At 39.3% G+C, this 13,322-nt stretch overlaps 1 protein-coding gene across 1 annotated transcript in view; it reads left to right on the top strand.

Moving 5' to 3' along the window:
• The first annotated feature begins 108 nt into the window (after positions 1 to 108).
• MAP2K1 (mitogen-activated protein kinase kinase 1) overlaps positions 109 to 13,322 on the top strand; it is a 40,874-nt gene continuing 27,660 nt past the window's right edge. The window contains exon 1 of the mRNA XM_076348099.1: positions 109 to 380. Within this exon, the coding sequence (XP_076204214.1) occupies positions 301 to 380 (80 nt within the window). The 5' untranslated portion in view covers positions 109 to 300. The remainder of the gene's footprint in view (positions 381 to 13,322) is intronic.

The following is a 13,322-nucleotide window of genomic DNA, read 5'->3' on the forward strand; positions in this document are numbered from 1 at the left end:
GTCCCAAAGGAGGGCACATTTTGAGCCCGGGCAGTTTTCCCCGTCGGGAGCTGACGGGAGGGAGCTCGGCGCTGCTCCGCCGGGGGAGGCCGGCGCTGGGTGGGAGGGGCGGCGCGGCGCGGCCGGGGTCTGGCGGCGGCACAGGCGCTTGCCTGCTGAGGAGGCTGCCCGCAGCCTGCGGGGGCACCGGCGGCCAGGGGAACCCCCAACTTTGCTCCGCCGCAGGAAGTCCCTCGAACCTGGCCGAAGTGGGGCCGGAGCTTCTCCGTCCGTTACCTTCTGCGCCGTCTGGGGGCGAAAATGCCGAAGAAGAAGCCCGGGCCGATTCAGCTCAACCCCGCTCCGGATGGCTCCGCCGTCAACGGGACCAGCTCTGCAGAGTGAGTGAAGCCGGTTGGGGGTGGCCGGGGCTCCGGCGGCGTTGCCCGCGCTCTGCGGCGGCCGCCGTCCCGCGTCCCTGAGGTGACGGGCGCGGCCGCCCCTGCTGCAACCTTCCCGCCGCCCGGAGCGGTGGGGTGGTCTTCTGCGGACCGGCCCCCGCCGCTGCGCGCCGGGAAAAGCGCGTATCTGAGGCTGTGAAGTGGCACCAACGCTGCTGGGTTAATTTCTCCTTAAGCCGCCTTGCTTTAAACCGGCGCGGCCTGGTTTCCAGAAAAATCAAAATTATTGATTCCTGGGGGTGTATGCCCCCTTCGTGGTAGCTGCTAAGAGTCTTCTCAGCGGAATAAGTGAATGGTGTCTTCGGCAATAAATAAACTTCTGTCAGATATGAAAGGTAAATAAGCTGGGGAAAAATAGAGGAAAACTTGTATAACTCTCTTCTCGTAGTCCATAATGGTATCTGCTGAATTCTTAGATTATATAATTATCTAGTAAGTGCCAAATTATACATTTCCAATAGCATATTTCATAACTCTGCGTGGGAGAAATTATATTGAAAATCCCAGATTTGTAGAAAAGGTGTTTTGTTTTTCCTTCTCCTTGGCTTTAAACCAAACTAATGCTAGTTTCAGTAAATCTGTTTTTCAGTAATTAGCATGTAATGTTAGGTATGTCAGTGAATGTGTTTGGAGAAAATGCTTCAGAGCTTTCCTGTGTGTAATACAAACATTACACTGTATAAATGTGTGGAAGGTTGGTCTAAGCTAATCGTGATTACACTTGGGAGAAAAAAAAGACGGAACATTGGATTGTTACATGTTGCCTATGCAGCCTCTGTTGAGTTTATGGATCTGGGTGAGCATGGGGGCTTCAGTTACACAGATACAGTGCCAGCACCCTAAAGTAATGAAGTGTTATGAAAGGGGTTTCTTTGAGGTTAATGGGTCTGTGTTCACCACTTAATTTTTAGATTAAGGTGATGGACTAGCTCTTAACTGAGCCTTGAAACAAAGATGCATCTTGGAAGAACAGATTCCTGCCCCTGTGTGGTCAGTTCAGTCTTCTCTTGGATATGTAAACTGAGCTCTGATACGCTTATGTACCACCCTGACAGAGGGTATGTGAGACAAGTGCAGTGAGATGTACAAGTCTCAGGCTTTAAAGTGTTCTGCATGTATCATTGTTGCCATGTTTTCAGATGGGCTCAGATCTCATTTAACCGCCCAAACATCCCCACGTCCCCCCCCTCCCCCCCGAAAAATCAGCATCTAACAGCTCCAGCTGTGACATTTCTAGCAAACTCTTCTGATGATTAACTGAGAGATGAGCTGTTTAAAAACTATTATTTGGCAGGAGTTACTGATTGTATCTGTGTTATGCTTTGAATATTATGCAGTTTTTGTTCTGGATTGTTGGGGGAAAATATAATTTTTGTATTTGTCTGTATAGCACTTTCCAGTTGATTTTCTTCAAGGTAGTTGGGGATACGTTGATTTAGTCTTCAGGGATCCCTATTGCATATTAGTCTTGTTTTATAGAATAAATCTGATATACCTATCACTTGCTGATTTTAGTACCTGAAGTTAATCACTAAACATGCAATATATTAAATATTGTATTTCTTCACTCAAGACATGTCATTAATTTTAAATTGCTTTTACATGTCTGATACTCATTTACTTGTTGGAAACCTTTGGAGACCCATGGGAGTGTTGAGTCTTGTTTACACAGATGAATTGTCTTGGTTCATTTTCTGGTTTGTATGTTGATTTGTTTGGTATGTGTGTCTCCTAGACTTCTGCTCTTTGTCATATGTAAGATCTTATACCCAGCTTTTGCCAGGCTTAGAGATGCGTCAAGTATTTTTAAAAGAAGTAGCGTAGTGAAAGTAAATCCAGCAACCTGTTACCCTATAAACAGCCAGAATTAATTAATCATGGAAATATCCCCTCATCCTGCTAATATTAAATCCTCATTGTGAAAGATTTCAAATAGCAAAGAATAGTTGCATCAGAATTTGGAAGTGGTTTTTGGAATTAAATAGAAAATGTTGGTGTGTCCCCCCCTCCCCTTCATCTGCAAGATTGTTTCTTTTTTTTCCCCTCTCCTGCTCTGTGCTTTTTTTTTCCCCCCTTTGGTTACTGCTTGAAATCAACAGTAGAGGTGTTTGTCAGCCTGTATACATTGTCAAGTGTTTCAAGTATGCTATGCATCTGTGGACTACCATATTAACACTTTCTAAAGCTCCCTTCCTGCTATAATGGAATTTTGGCTATGTGAGTCTCCAGTTACTCATTTGCTTCCACCGTATACAAAGCTGTCACTTTGCAAATGATCTTGGATGCTTCCCTGTTCTTTTCCAGAGGAGAGAACCTCTCCAAGAGAAAGAATGAAAAGAGCTCAAATTACTTAGCTAAGTAAAATGAAGATTCAGAGCAAGGTGGTATGATTGCTGTCTGTAAATGCATGAAGAACCTAAACATTCAGAAGAAAGGAAGTTACTTAGGCCCAAAGGCAATGTTGGCACAAAATCAAATGGATATAGATTGGCCATCAGTAGTCATACGTTGGAATTCGGAAACTTTCTAGCTGTCAGAGGTGGAAGATTCTGTAACATACTCTGACAGGTATTTGACCCCCAGAATCTCGTGCTAGTTTTAAAATATTGACGCTTAATACTTTTAGGAATGAGTACATATGATACTTTGACTTCCTGGCAGAAAGGAAGGGGAAAGGGAGAAGATGAAAGAAGGGACTAGATGATTCAGGATGTCCTGCTTTTCATTCCTGTCTTGTCCTCTGTCTTCATCCTTATTTGGTGATGGGAACTCATTGACTGGAGTAAAAAAAAGCTTATAGCATGAGGTGTAGGGCTTTAAGTATGCATTTGAGGCCTGATTCTCACTTGCGTGACTTTTTTTTTTTTTGGTACCCTGGCAAGGTACTATAAAGGAGAATTAGGGTATTTGCAATTTAAATATATGTATACTGAATATTTTAATGAAAATCTAACAATGTTTTTCCCTGACAGCAATTTTTGTCATTTGCAGCTTGTTTTTTGTAGTGATTACTTTACTTATTTGTACAGGATGTTGTGGTTCTCTCTGGGGCTGTCCAAATCCCTAGCTACCCTACTGGACAAAAGAGACAACTTAATAAAAGATTTTCCTATGCTGTGGGCTTCACTTCTGTTTTTGACACTTCCTGCTGAGAAGCAGTTGCATAGAGAGAGTTGAACCTGTGCTGCTGTTCTTGAGCTCCGTGTTGCTTCAGATCATCAGAATGAAACCAGGACGACATTGGCCAGTTGCAGGTTTAATTTCATTCTGGTACTTTTGGAGCTGCACAGTTATACCTGTGCAGAGATTTTGCAGAGAGAACAGGGAAAAAAACAAACAAACCAACCTGAAAGAAAATTAATAAAAGTTACTTCATGTCATTCTCTAATTGCATCTTTACAAAAAAAGTAAGCAGAGGGAAGGGTCATATTTATAACAAAAAAGTTAATTTGATATAAAATGCCAGTGAAGGCAAGGTACAACTAGTTTTTAGCTTGCTGTAGATAGTCCACTAACTGCCAGATAAGGCATGTATGGTGGTATGTACAGCCCATGCTGAAACAGAAGTTCCAGTGTCTTGTCTCGAATAGGATTTTATATTGAGGTACATATCTTAGGTGTTTGGGTTTTTTGTTTGTTTGTTTTTCCCTGGGTGAAAACATAACATTAAACAGCTACCTAACTGTTTTCTCACATGGCAGAACAGAATAGGGGCACCTTATTGTTCCCCAGCTTTGGTCTCTGCTAATTTCTTTGACACATTAAGTCTTATAATGGCTCATCACTGAATACCTAAACAGCTGATGCTATTAATATGTTATGGGTATGTCAGATTCTTACTGATTTTTAACTGCTTTGGCTTCTTAAAATTGATATTTAATGAGATCCAAATAGATGCTTGATTATTTGTTAAAATTCAAAACAAATATCTAAACATGACTAAGTTACTTAAAGTTGCATTTTGCACCATCTCAGCCAAAAGCAGAGTTGTATAGTTAAAGCCTTGTAATATAAGATTAAAAAAAAATCAGTACTTTTTTTTTGTATTCATCAAAACCTGTTGTCTGTAAGTTAGACTACATAATGAGTTTTGAAGTGTTCCACTGATCTTGGGGAAAGTGCATTAAAATTTATTAAAATGCCCATGTCCAGAAGTATACATATAGAAAAAAAAATCTATTAAACCTGTGCCTTGAGATCCTAAATTATGTTTAATGAGATAGAATGTCTTGGCATATAATGTAGACTATATTCACAGCCTATTTTAAAAGTGCTTACTTGAAAAAGTGAAATAAAGACTCAATACAACATATTTTGTCATAGAGCACAACAATCCAGTGAGCCACCAAATGAGCATTGTAATTATTTTTTTAGTTCGGTTGTCTGTTATGGAAGAGATTACTGCTGCAGTTAAGAATGTGTATTAATGTTTGCCCTGCTTCAAACTTCTAATTACAGAGGAGACACTTTCTGGTTGCTTTTCCTGTACATCAGTTACCTTTGGTATGTCTACTAACTGTTCTAAAGCCTTACTTTTTACCTTGACTGAGTAAATAAAGACAACTTCCCTGTCTCTGGCATTATAACTTGAGCCTTCCAGAAATGCCTGGGACTTTGATTAAATATAAAAATGAAAAAATTTTTTTTTTAATTGAGTGCCACTGACTTTTTATCTTGTGTAAGCATTCACATTGAAAAGGTGGTTAGGATTGAAATGTCTTTTTTTTTTAAATCTGATTAAAGAATTCAAAAAATAAACAAACTGCACGTGTTTTAGCAACAACTGGTATCTCCCCAGTCAAGCCTAAGCTATGATCTCTGTTCTGGGAAGACAGGGCCAAGTAAATCTCAGACGTGACATAACAAGGTGTAATATGAGGTAGAATGGGCAAAATAAGGTTATATTCTTGGCGAGGAGGACTAAGGGCAGTATGAAAGAACACTTCTGTTTTGTGTTTAATTAGATAAAAATGTAAACAAAAAAGTAGAACGTGAAACTTGCATCTTCCTTTAATGTGCTATAAAGAAGTAGGTCTTTGAGAGGAGTTTAAGATACTGTCTATAGGCCTTTACCACCTTAGGAACTGTATTTCTTGAAAGGACACAGCCTGAAAGAAAGTCCAAAGACAACTCTGAGTGAAAACAGGTCATCAGGCATAGTGCTGTTGTTACCGGTGGTGCTTGTGCCTATGATGAACAGGTTTGGGTTTTCTCTTTTTTAAGTCTTAACTATATAGTGTGTATATATATGCTTTAGAACCATTCAAACCAAAGAGTAATTTTGTAGAAATGGATGACTGGCAAATTCCAATCATAGGCTAAGAATTGTAGTATTAATTTGTCAGCTTTTTCTTGTTGCTTCTTGCTGTTTATTCTGTTTAAATTGCATTAAGGAAGCCCCTGAATAGCTGGCATGACCTCCAAGTACAGCTGCCTATATTTGATAATCAAAGAAGAATTTGGGAATTATGCAAAATAGATTTGAACTTCAATTTGTATTGCAATTTGCAAAATAAATAGTTGCTTACTTACCAGGCATCTTGGAATTTTCATGTTTTTCAATATCTTTCTCAAGGGAACTTCACTTTGGGCTTTGTAGGTGTAGAAAGGCAGATTGTCTCCCATCATCTGTACTGTGATTTTTTTTTTTTTTGTTTTGAGTTTTTTGGTCTTTAAGTTTGCATTGTAAAATGGAGTGGCATGGGGGAGCAGCAGAACCAGTGGGCTGTTTCCCAGGAGACCTTGTTCCAAGAGGGTTTGTTCTCCATGGAGTAATTTTTTTGTCAGTTTTCTTGGATGTGAGTTTAGATGAAATGGAAGGAAGATTTTCAGAGTTTTTAATTTTAATGCTTGCTGTGTCACTTCTGCCTTTGTTTTGGGGAGATTTTTTCTTTGTTTTTAAAACCAAAAAGTCTCTGAGGAAGGGCAGCCCCTCTATGGAATCTCTTTGACTTCAGAGGAGCTTCGCGCATGTGTGTGTAGTGTTTTGGAAGATTAGGTCCTGGAATTTTATGACTGATCTGGCTGGATTGTGCTTGCATTGAATATGTATGTGGAATTACTGCAAGCTTGTAAATATTTTTAACAGAAAAATTTCAGAAACTTTTCCCTTTTTTCATCTCCTACTAATGAAGGATTAACCAAGCTTACAAATACATGTGGTATGAGAGAATGCATTTTAGGCAGGCAACAATAAATGCTAGATAATTCCAAGAAAACTGTGAGCCTTTTGTTATTCGCTAAATCTTCCAAATTTAGATTAAAACATGCTCACTCATAGCATTCTCTTTAAATGTGCGTGAGCCTGTGCATAGTCCTTCATTGAATTAGAAATAGCATTTTAATAATACTTAAGAAGCTAATAGAACATGATCTGTTGTAATAAAATAGTAGAAAGTAAGAGTCTGCATCACCTTACTAACTTTTTATATTATTTCTGGATGCATGTGCTGAAAAAACCTTACAGCTGAGTAAGTGTACACAACTAGTACAGAAATTAACACAAGTGGCAAATTGACCTGTGTTGTTCTTACTTGATAGGCAGCTTTTAGTTAACAATTTTGGACGCAGGAAAGATTTTTTTTTTAAGATGCTTAATACTGAGGTAACAGTAAGTACCAAGTCTTGCTATGTACTTACACTTATATTTAAGTGTAATGACAGTAATGGAGTCATCCTTTAGTTATTATGTTGTCGTGTTTTGTTCAAAAAGCATAAATCAGCTTAGGAGAGTTAAAGAAAAACTGGGTGTAAAAATAAATGTTGCATTCCAATGAGATGAAAGGTACGGAAAGTGCAGGCTGTAAATATGGATCCAGCCACTTTTCCTTTTCTGTCCCTTACAGCACCAATTCTGTAGATGGTTACAAAGTTGTGATTTCACAATTAAGCATGTGCAAGATCCTGCTCCTTCTGAAGAAGTCCTCTCCTCTCCTTGCTGTGCTCGTGTCTTCCTGATGCTTCTTTTCTTGTTCCACCTCTTACAGTGAGTCTGATGTGCGTGCTGATCTAACTGAGAACTTGCCCACCAGAGAAGCCCAGATTAGTTTTTGGAGGGCTATCCTCTTGTGCTCACAGCAGCATTGATGTAGTCACATGGTGAACTTAATCAGGGAAATAATCTGGCTGAAAACTTGCAGTATTTTTTAGTTAATTTTTAAATGGATCTGTTACCTGAATTGGTTACTTAAGAATGAATGGCTAGGGGCAGAATGAGGCAGAGCCACCTCCTTTGGCAGGAACCCAGGCTTTTGCAGGATTAAGTGACAGTATACTCAGAGCCCGAGAGATACTATAGAGAAATGCTGAAATTCAGTAATTACAACAATTTCTGAGTAGCACATCTTTTAATTGAATAGTCTCGGGTCTCTGTCTCAAGAGGAACAGATTACCTCTGAGACCTTCCAGTGTTATCTGGTAGCCGAAGAAAGGGTTTGAAAGGAACTAGATAAACCCAATATGTAGTTGAATTATTTATTTGGCATAACAATGCTACTGTTGTTAATCTGGGCAAAGGGTCTTTGCTTTAGCACTGGCTTAAAAAAAAAAAAAACCCAACATGAAAATTGTGGGGAATTTACTTGAGTCAGGAAATAGATCAGCCAGTTATTTGAGTGGATATTGACTAAATATTTCAATGTGTACAGGAGGAACACTCTGAAATGAATTGGGGAAGGGATTTTCTTTTATATATGGTAAACCTAGATATTCCCTTTAAATTATTAAGTTCTAAATTTTCCAGTAAGAAAGCTCACCCCGCCCCCCCACCTTCTTGCCTGTGTTACCCTTTTTACAGCTGCATTTGTTCTCCCGACATTGCCCTGGGGATTGACTGGGCTTTATAAAGTGTACAGATTCCACTGCCAAAACACAAAAATGTCTCTTTGAGGAAGCAATGTTAGTTGGCAACATCAGTTTCTAGCTTCCTGAATTTTTTGGGAGCGGGTTTGTTCTTCCAAAGATTTTTTTAAAATTTTTTTTAAAGGAAGCAATGGATTTTTTTTTCTGAAGACTTACTAATGTGTTGCTAAAATTAGCAATCAGATGATTTCTGATTTGATATATGTTCAATACTACTTAGACAAAATCTTGATTATACTTTGGAACGAATGTGCAAGGCTTTCTGCCAGTTAGTGCCCACAGGAATTGAACAACTGGGAAAGACTAATTCAGTGCTCAGTATCTCTTTGCAAACATCTGTTGAGAAGCTGTTGTCATCCTGAGTCTTGTCTGAACAAGAGGAGAGTGAATTCCAGCAGAACTTCTACCTACTGACAGCTGAGGATGTGGTCCTTTACCTGGATTCAGTCGCCTCACAGGCATCCAGCAGAAGGAAGTATATGGTGGTGTCTGTGACTGGGTGACTCATGCAAAAGGAATAAGATTGGAAGCAGATTACTTTACTTTGCAGTCTGAGAACTAGGACAGAGATATTCCAGCAGTGGGTGATTCTTTGGATGAACAAGTATCTTCTTAAAAATCTGCTTACAGATTTTTAAAACAAACCGTCGAAACTTCCTGGCAACTCTTCCTTCTTTCAGTGTTTTTTACAACTCAGCATTGTTCTGTGCTTTTCTAGAACTTTTTTCAATGTGGTGGGAAGATGAGTCAGCAGACTTAATGTAGCAAACATGACAATCGCAGAATGCATTTTTTTTGGGGGGGAAATAATCTGTCTGGATATAGATATGTGTATTTATATGTGAATATTTCTGTATGTATTGGTACAGTCTATACATATATTAAGTAAAAATTACTAATTTCTTCCACTAAATGGCTATACTGGCAAATGTTCTGTGTTATGCAATCCATCCATTTCAAATATAAGCAAAGATCTAAACCTTCCATCCGTGGCTTTTTCTGAATCCCAGTTATGGGGTTTTTATGTTTTCATCCGCGCATTCTGGCAATTTTCTTTCCCAGTCCCTGATGTGTTAACTGCAGCTTTTGATGAAGTTTGTGCTTCTGTGCTCCTTGCTCAGCTCTTGCACTGAAGGCGTCTCAATTCTAATCCTGGCTTTTTCATGGGCCTTGTAAACTGATACTGTAACTTCATCTTTTTTTATTATTGTAGTGTCTCTCAAAGGCTGTGTATCTGCCACATAAGGGAGTCGTGAAGATACTGTTACCATTACTATTGCACATGTTATCCCTTGTTTTTATCATTAAACTTAACTCAGAGTTCAGAGACATAAAACAATGGAAAAGCAGGACTTGTGTAAATAATGTGTCAGCTGATGATCAGAATTTTAAACTTCTATTTATCCTCTGTGTTGTGTTTTAAATACCTGATAAATAAGTTCCTTTTTCTGTCCATAAGGCAGTGTTAATTGCCCTGTGGCTCTTTTGTTCTGGTTGTGTGTAGTGCTGGCTAGGAAAAATCAGTGGTAGGTGCACAGATGTTTATGAAAGGGATATCAACAACTTGGATTTCTGGTTCTGGAGATTTGGCTCTTCAATTTCTTAATTTGAGATGGCAAAGTTTATTTGTGGCAAACTTTGAATTCAATGCTACAGTAAGTCCTGGGAAAGCCTTTTAACTGAGAAAAAAAAAAAAACCACCAAACAAAACAACCACCAGTTGCATTATTTGGCCGCAGAGCTAAATATGTGAAAGGGGTGCCTGAGCCTTGCTGGCAGCTGCTGCTGCCACCCAGGATAAAGGGCTGTAACTCCAAGTGGTGGCTGGGAACAGCTGCAAAAAAATCTGGTAGGAAGAGGCACCCAGGGCATGAATCTGATAGCTGTGCATTTGTGCCACTGCTTGCATCTGTGCCTTTACTCTTTGGTGAACTCTATCTTCAGTTCAAACAGGTTATTTGGCACGCTTTGGCTTACTTAAGAAAAAATAGTCTGAAATGTTTAATGGGATAATGGTTAGGCTAAAGCAAAAGAGGGAGGAATCTTAAAGATTCTTATCCAACAGCTCAGCCTAGAAGGAGTTTTTGAAGTTAAGTTGTCCCATTGGTTGGAGACTCAACTGGAGACTGGAAGCCGTATTGTGTATTTTCTTCTTTAAAATACATGCCTTTCAGCTTTAGAAAAATGAGAATTCTTACATTGAATTAGTCCAGCAGGATACTTTTTTGGACAGAACAATACTTTTCTAATAGTTTTGTTTCACATACCTTTTACTAAGAAATAGATTTTAATCAAATTGTCAGCCTCTTATTCTTACTGGGTAATTTTTTTTTCTGGCAGTATTGAACCTCAAAATACGCCCTGCCATGTCTGTTGCATCATGAAAGTGGAATGGTAATTTTAGATGTTAAAATTCATGCTAGAAATGAGAAGGTGTTTTGGGCAATCATGTATCCCACCTAAAGGTAAGGGTAATTTATGAAGGACCTCTAATATATTGTAAGAATGGAAAATAAGCAGGAATTGAAAAATAGTGTATTTTTCCGAAACAAGATGACTTTGCACTTATAGCGAGTTTGGATCTCTTTGAGTTGTTTTTTTAACTGCAAGTTTTATGAGGCTAGACTGGAGTTAGCCCAGACATAGAGAGACACCTGTGCAGTAAGCTGTGAGACTACTGTAATTACTTTTATCTTCCATGTTACTCTGTGAACTGTTTTTTGTTGAAGGAAAAGTTAAATAAAAAAATTTGTATTATTGCCCAGGTTTGGCACAGTCATGCAAAATAGTAGTCTGTCTTTTCAAAACTGCAGAATGTCTTCATGTTCCTAATACTTTATTTCAGTTCCCTGATTGAGGTTGTTCATGGAAATTATGTAGTGAACTGCCTACTTTCTTCTCTAAATTGACAGTTGTGTAGGCTTGGGGAAAGCATTACTGTCACTGTTCTGGAAAACAACCCCCAAGCCTGTATCCTCATGTGACAGTAGATCTGAAAGTGAATGTACTTCTTTATACTTTCACTCATACTAATTGTTCAGCTTGCAAAACTGATAGTAATAACTTTGAACAACTATTTGACAAATTACTGTTAAAGACTATGTCAGACTTTTTTTTTTCTTCTACCACATTTTTTTCTTCTCTCTCTAAAGTAGACTTCAGGGTTGAGTACAGCTTTAATGTAGCCTTTAGGCTACTTGGATTAGGCATACATTAATCATATACTATATGATTAACTTATCACTAATGTGAATTAAAAAAAAAAATTCTCAAGGATTTGGAGTATTGTTAGTATAAATTAAGAATAAGGATTTATTTTCTGTTTTTGTTATGACACTATGTACCAGCAGACTAAAGGCAGCATTTCTCTTGTTGTTGCTGGTTCAAAGAGAGCAAGTATGCTCTAAAATGTTAATGCATCTCTTCCAGGAGTGCTTTCTTCAGTGCTGGGGTGGCTGCCCCCAAAAGCATGAACCAAGAAGTCTCTTCTTGCCTTCTCCCCATCTTTGTGTATAGGGTGAGAGCACTCTGCAGAATCTGTTATTCCTCCCTGCCCAACCTGCGCGTAGGGCATACAGGTTTGCTCAGTATCCCCTAACTCACTAATACGTCCCTACAGTGCCCACCTGTGTGTGATATGCACATGTTTATAGTGGTTATAAATCATGGGGGCTTTGGTGTTTAAAAAGAAAGTTAGCCTGAAAAAAACTTACAACCAAACCTTAAGGGAACAGTGTGATAGGCTCAAAAAGTGACCTGGTAACCTGGTGAAGTGATGATATTTGTGACATATCTTGTCAATTCAGGAGTTTGTGGATAAGACCATGTGTATCTCTGGGAAGCAGAGAACAGAACATGTAGTCCAGCAGTAACTAGAGGTGTTGCTGAGCACTTTCTTTTGTTGTTGTTGCCACCCAGTATTCTTTTTTTAAGCATCTACTTTTGGCCATTGTCAGGAGGTGAGATACTGGAATAGGTGAGACAATTCTGAAGGTCTTAAATGAGTTTCCATACAGCTGAGGTGGCACTGAGTCTGCAAAGCTCCCAGTATCCCATGCTGCAATTCTCCTAGGAAAACCTTTCTCACCTCTGTGATATTCCACAAACTGGCTGCAGAAGGGGTGGATGTGCGTTCCCCCAGGATGTCAGATTGCAGTTGTCTTCTGGCCTCTAAAATGGGGATTTTGCAAAGTGTAAATTGACAGTAATAGAGGTGAAGTTTCTTGGCACACATCAGAGGGTCAGTGTTTTGTGGGGAGGTGAGGTGTGGTTGTGTGTATTTGGTAGGAGACTGCACTCTGATTAAGTTCTGTTCTGCATTCTTTTTAAACTTTTGAGGTTACAGAAGTGCCACGTGACTAGAAGGACACTGCACTGTCAGCATACTTCCTGGAGTACAAAAAGGAAGCAGTAATGTTGACTTAATAGGAAGGATCCTACCTGATCAAGTGTGGGTGGAGATAATTCCCCCTCTAGAGCACCTGGTACCTGGTGCTGCACTTGAAGGGGGGGAAACAAACAAACAGCTCCCCCCAAAACTTGCCCTGAGTGTTTTTAACTTTTCATTTAGTCTGGAAGAGAGAGATCTCGTAATAATTGTAGCTGAAGTCCAGCAGTTCAGACACTACACTTTCTACAGTGGTATTGTCTGCTAGCTATACAGCATATTTATCCGTTTCTGCTAGCTGAGAATTTTTCATAGTGTTCTGTGAAATTACACTGTTTCTTTAACGAATGGAGAAAACAGCACTGACCTCCCTGTGGCTTCATTCAGGTGATCGCATTACAAAAGCTGCATTCTTTCCCTAGTGCAGTATGTTTAGTATGTGCTTGGCTTTAAAACTGATAGCGATAAATTAAATGATAACCTATTGCTTTAGAGTAGTGCTTGGAACAGCGAAGCACTGAGGTGATTTGATGATTTCCTGCTTTGATGGAAGTCTAGCAAAGGCGTAGCACTTTCACAGTGAAAAAATAACTCCAAGACTGCGGCAGGTAATGGTGATGAATTTTAATAGGAAT

The sequence above is a fragment of the Aptenodytes patagonicus genome, chromosome 10 (assembly GCF_965638725.1).
Source record: "Aptenodytes patagonicus chromosome 10, bAptPat1.pri.cur, whole genome shotgun sequence".
Taxonomy (NCBI): domain Eukaryota; kingdom Metazoa; phylum Chordata; class Aves; order Sphenisciformes; family Spheniscidae; genus Aptenodytes; species Aptenodytes patagonicus.